This window comes from Pocillopora verrucosa, chromosome 3 (assembly GCF_036669915.1).
Source record: "Pocillopora verrucosa isolate sample1 chromosome 3, ASM3666991v2, whole genome shotgun sequence".
Lineage (NCBI taxonomy): Eukaryota > Metazoa > Cnidaria > Anthozoa > Scleractinia > Pocilloporidae > Pocillopora > Pocillopora verrucosa.
Window position 1 is genome coordinate 30,378,472 of NC_089314.1, and position 6,000 is coordinate 30,384,471.

The window sequence follows — 6,000 nt, forward strand, 5'->3', positions numbered from 1 at the left end:
TTGTTCCATCTCAATCGGTTCTACGTGGCGCTTCTTGCAAACGTAGCAACACGAAGCCACAAGAAGGGCTGTTACAATTCCTGTTAATGCAATGACGGCGGGAACGTTCATATTTTGATTCTTCTTAAAATTTTCGATTACGTGGACGCTTTTCGATCAAGTTTGAAAAACCCGTTTCATCAGGACTTTAAACTGGAGCTCCAATTAACTTGTAACAGCAGACATCGAAAAGGACTGACATATCAAATATATTGCGGCTCTCATTATAAATCTCTAAAGTACAAATATCATTTACAAAGTGACAGAAATGTCTTATTTTAAAGCTAGTAATGTTTAAACAGAGCGTAGAGCAAATGAAAATGTAATAACGTGAAAGCGCTGCGAGAATTTTAATGAGCAGTTTCAATGAAGATTGTCGCGCAGGATATGAAACTAAGTATTGGAAAGTGCTGACTAAAATTGCGTTTTCCTTGAAGACAAAAGCAGAAAAAAAAACTTCGTTTTTGATTATAACAAAACACCTGTGGTACAATGAGGTTTTTCGGTTATGGCAACCTTCTGAATAAATTTTGCAGAACTTTTCTGATTTTAAACCTAGCTCATACTTAAAAAAATATTGAGGCATGATTGGAAGCAAAACTGAATTTCCTTGAAATTTTATGGCTGTTATATCGCGTGTATTATAATTCAAATTTAAGACTTCGTTTGCTTGAATGGTCTTCAGCGAAACTTCAAAGTTGCCGCCTCCTCACAAGAGATTACAAGCAGTGTTACTACCAATTAGTTTCCAATAAAAACGCTTCGGTGAAAGCGAGCCATTTTACATTTCTAAACAGCTTCGGAATGAATCGATATGATCTGTGAATATCTCTCTGGGATATTAAACCAGTATGCATATTCTCCATATTATTTTGTATACATTAACTAGGGTGCTGACAAGGAGAATTTGTCTAACAATCAAGAGCTTCTTGAGTTCGTGATCATTTGCTCTATTCTTTTGACCTCGCTGTTTCATTCAGTGGTGACAGTGCAAGGAGAGATTAGATGCCAGTCACACCTAGGAATTAAAGGGTTGATTGAACAAAACTCCTAAACTCAATGGTTTTAAAAATAAGGTATTTGAATCTTTCGTTCGCTGAAAAACCTTGAAAAAAGAACTTAACAGTTATTTGTTTGAAAAAGGTTAGATTGCAAAGCTAGGACTGCATCATGCATTATGAGGCCAAGCAGTAAGGTTTACTGCTTGGCCTCATAATGTACTTGGGTTAGTTGTTTGTTATCTTCTGAAGCGTGATTTTCGGCTATGATTAACAATTGCTCTAATTGGTGAGTATCTAACCACGTTTTGATGAGAAATTTCTCTCGCAAGACCGCTGGCTTCAGTTATTCAGTTTTCACTTTCCCTCCCGACGTTTTGAAATTAAATCTTGTCAGCATGACAGTCTTATAAGAATGTAGGTCTGCTATTAATCTTTCAAAATCGATCAGCAAAATCACGGTTAAATATCCGAAGTCCTACTTATCATATCTAAAGCATTTATGTAGACATTTCTGTAGATATTTCGCCTGAGAGAACTATTCATACCCCGGTTGTAAATTTTTTTGTAACAAAATTCTAGAGTGAATTATTTTTTACTGACTAGTGATTTTTTTCTTAGTTGTGTTGGGTATTGTTGGTCAATATGTTAAAACTTGCTACATGATGTTGTTACAAATTGCGTAGACCGGCGATATTTTACAAAATGCGTAGCTCGCTGTTGTCATAAAGTGCTGAAATAGCTTTTCCAAAATGCCGCCACCGTAATGACAAAATGCGTAGGTTCTCACAAAATGCGTCGTTGTTACCGGCCATGACTAACATCCTTTTTGTTTTGGTGGGGATTAATTTCAAACCCTGTTCTTGCACTAGTGAGTATCATATTTAAGGAAGTTTTCTTCATATGGGGAACATTTACACATAAAAACTCACGACTAAGTTTAGAGGTATCATGAAGTCTATTTATATTTGCCAATTATTCTCCACAGCAAAACCAAGACAAATATTAAAAAATTAATCAATTTTCGGCCTTAATGTTCAATACAAAGATTTTTTCTTCGTTAGCCTCAGGTACACCACTGATAATGTCCGTAGCCACAATACTGTTTGCCTAATCATAGAATGAGATATGTTAGGTAAATAACGTTGATTGACACGATTAATCGGTCGGTAAACAGAAAATCAATAAGAAAAAACACAACAAAAGAATAAAAATTCAAAAAGGAGATAGAAAGGTGAATTGGAATTCTCTTAAACTCCAGTGAGCAGTATTTTCAAGAGGTTTGATTTTACGTAATGGCTTCAGTTTCAGATGGTCGATCGTTTACCGCATAACTAATTACGTCTCGCTGTGTGACTGCAATAACGTAAGTTAATGTAGGGTTTGACGTAAGTACCTAACAAAAATAAAGCCATTCCGAGGGAAGACAATATTTGTTAAGTTAAATATGACAAACTTACAATCTGCAGTACATGAAATGAAAGGGTATTTGGTATGTCGATAACCAAATGTCTCTCTTTACAGAAACTCCAAGAATAAAATTCTGTTTTGTGGTGTAGAAAATTCCTGCATGCTTCCTATTCGCTGAGAGATTAACAGACGCCCAAAGGAGAACGAGAATGTTGATGTTAGCAGCTGCTGCTATTGAGAGACACACTGTGTGTTTCTTCTAATTACATTATTGTATAAATTTTCAATTCGATATCGAAATAATGGCCTTGAATAAGTTTCTCCACATTTTGGTTTGGAATATTTTCATTCTGTATTCTTGCAGCGGTGAGTATGACATTACAAAGTTTTCCTTAAGTGAAGAGCGTCCGATTCGAACACTATCGATTAATTTCAGATGCACCATGTAGCCTTTAAGATTTAAACAAAAACAATGTTATCCCTAAAGCGGGTAAATATTTTAGAGTGATTCTCTGCTCAGAAAACAAGGTAAAGAAAGACAAAGAAAAAAACTTAATCAGTTTTCGGCTTCTTTAACATAAGTTATCACCTCGAACATGCTTCTTTCGTAAGCTTCCGATGCACCACATTTTGTAATAACACTACCGCTGACGCAATCGTACATAGAATATGAATTGAATTTATTTTAAGTATGTCAATTTGTAAGTAACACCAGTCTGTTAATAATGTTAGAATTGTATTTTGTGTGTATTGCAAATGAAAAAAAAAAAAATGGTGAAAGAAAAATCCAATTATGTTTATTTAAAACCCTCTACAGTATTTTGGTTTGAGATTTTCATTTTACGGCATTTCACAATGCAAAAATTAATTACAAGATGGGGAAACAAGAGAAGATGTTTATTGAATTTAGTGGCTGAAATGAAAACAAAATAACTCGTAGAGTAGCCTGAGAGTGTGGAATAAATTTCGATATGATAAAAACAATAACTACAATAAATAAAGTAAATGGATGACTCTTTTGTATGAGAATCAAATGATTCTCAACAGTGAAGCACTAAATGTGGTAATTGCAGAAAGTTAAACCTGGAAAGAAAAAGAAGGAATTGGATATTTGCGTTTCAGATGTCGATCGGGCTCGAGGGGGAAAGGTTTTACTTGGAAAGTATTTTTAATTGAAGATCAGCTGATTGCTTAAGATCTATTGCATGTACCATTAGTGAAAAGTCTTTTATATTTTCGTTACAGGTAACGATTGTCGCAACATTGTTTTCAAAAAGCCAATAATAGGCAAGGCAATGGAAGGTCATGTGATCAAGAGTGAAGAGGTCACTAATGCAAGGAGCTGCCGAGTGATGTGTTATATAGAGCCAAACTGTGTGTCCATCAATGTTGGGCCGTCAGAGGGAGGGAAACACAGATGCGAGCTAAACAACGCCACTGTTGGAAACCAGTTTATGTTCTCTCTTGAAAATAGATCAGCATACACCTTCTTCGCTATCGAGGTAAAATATTACAAACGTTGATGCCTATATACGAGTTTGGAGCCTAGATTTCGTTTGCTGGGAACTGACTTATTTTTTTCAACCAGAATCCCTGCAGCAGCAGTCCATGTTTAAACAATGGCACCTGTCAAGCTGGATTCACCAGTAAAGGTTTTCGATGTCTCTGTCAGCGTGGATTCACTGGTGAATACTGCAGTAAAGGTGAAAGAAGTTTGTCAAAAGATGCGTTTGTTAATTCATAATTCTTTATACACCTAGCACCATGCATAGCAGGCGTCATGATTTCCTGGCGAGCCAGTGGTAAATATTCCGATGCAATGTTTAATAATTTTTCGCCGAAGTGCAGGTAAAAAGTGACAGAAATTCCACCACTTTCACCGACACTGAGGTAAATAATTTTCTTATGGCATATATCTCACCGAAGCAAACCTCTTATAAATTAGCGCCATGCACTGTAAAAGGGGATATTGACTAATTTAGTTCTAAATGTTGTCATGATAACCGAATCCATATAAATGCCGAACATCGTGTTTTACCGCTTGCTAGTTTACAGAAACTGCGCTGAAATCTGGAGATCAGGGGAAACAAGAGACGGTGTGTACAAGATCAGTCCTGACAATTTGCCTGCTTTTGAGGTGTTTTGTGACCAAACAACAGCTGGTGGAGGATGGACAGTGTTTCAGAAGAGACTGGACGGCTCAGTTGATTTCTACCGTTACTGGAACGACTACATACATAGCTTTGGCAATTTGAGTGGTGAATTTTGGCTGGGACTGGAAAATATTCACCGCTTGACCTCAGATAGCAACAACATGCTAAGAGTAGACTTGGAAGACTTTGAAGGGAATATTACATATGCTCTATATGACATGTTTGCTGTCATGAGCGAGGATGACAAGTACAAGCTGAGCTATGGTACTTACTCAGGTGATTTAATATATTTTACAAGTGAACAGTTCTCTTGTTTCCTTTTTTAGCTTTTGCACGGTTGTCGATTAGTGGAGACAATCTAAAAAGCTAACGATCAAAACCTGGCGGGGTGTTAGAGTAAATAATTTCCAAGAGAAGTATACATCATTCTTTCGAATTCTTAATCTTGCACTAATTCTCTGCACTTCTCTGTCATTGCTTTCCTATATTTGCACGCAAACAATCCAGCTCCCCCCTCCCTTCCAAAAAGGGAGAAGAGAACGAATTTGAAAACGAAATATAAAACTTAGCACACTAAGCGTAAGGAAAAATTTGGTCATTTTCACTAATTTAAGTTTACAGGATGCACTAAAAATATATATAGATCTGCAAGAACTTCCAAATAAAAACTCAAATCGTACACACTAAACGTAACAAAATCCTATTTATGACAAAAAATTCTGAATGAAGTTTTCCGCTACTTAATTGGTGCCAGTTCCTTGAAGAAAAAAATAAAAATTTTGGTTTTATGCCGGTATTTAGGGGAAATTTGGTCGATTTCTTAGCTCGCTCTCTTCAAGTATACAGTGTAACAAATTTCCTGGCTTAGAACGTGATCTGTCAGTTCAATTGCAGGTTTGTAATTTTGATAGAAATTAGAACAGGAAAATCTTATTCCCAACGTAAATGCATTTCCAAATTGTAACCCATTTGTGTTTTGAGCCTATAATCTCTGTGGGAATTTATAATTTAATAAAGTTTAGGATCCGTCCGTACTTTACACATTTATGTTATAGTGCTTAATCAACATTAGGCAGCGGACTACTCCGGTGATAAGTAATTTCGGTGAGGTAACTGTTTGTTTATTTTATGTCTCAGGAAATGCTGGCGACTCTCTTAAGTGGCATAGAAATCAGCCCTTCTCCACCAGAGATCAAGATAATGATCAGTGCAGCTGTAACTGTGCCATTTTGTACGAAGGAGCCTGGTGGTACAGCGGATGTCACCATTCGAACCTGAATGGCTTTTATCACCGTGGCAGTGACTCCCCCTATGGTCGTGGTGTGAACTGGCTCCACTGGAGGGGACATAATTACTCCTTGAAGAGAACCGAGATGAAAATAAGACCAATGAATTATTGA

At 36.5% G+C, this 6,000-nt stretch overlaps 1 protein-coding gene across 1 annotated transcript; it reads left to right on the top strand.

Annotated features, from left to right (window-relative positions):
* The first annotated feature begins 2,749 nt into the window (after positions 1–2,749).
* On the top strand, positions 2,750–6,000 carry LOC131799290 (microfibril-associated glycoprotein 4-like). The gene is made up of 5 exons (XM_059117004.2): positions 2,750–2,813; positions 3,693–3,949; positions 4,036–4,150; positions 4,496–4,876; positions 5,738–6,000. The coding sequence occupies exons 1-5, from the start codon at positions 2,750–2,752 to the stop codon at positions 5,998–6,000; spliced, it is 1,080 nt and encodes a 359-aa protein (XP_058972987.1).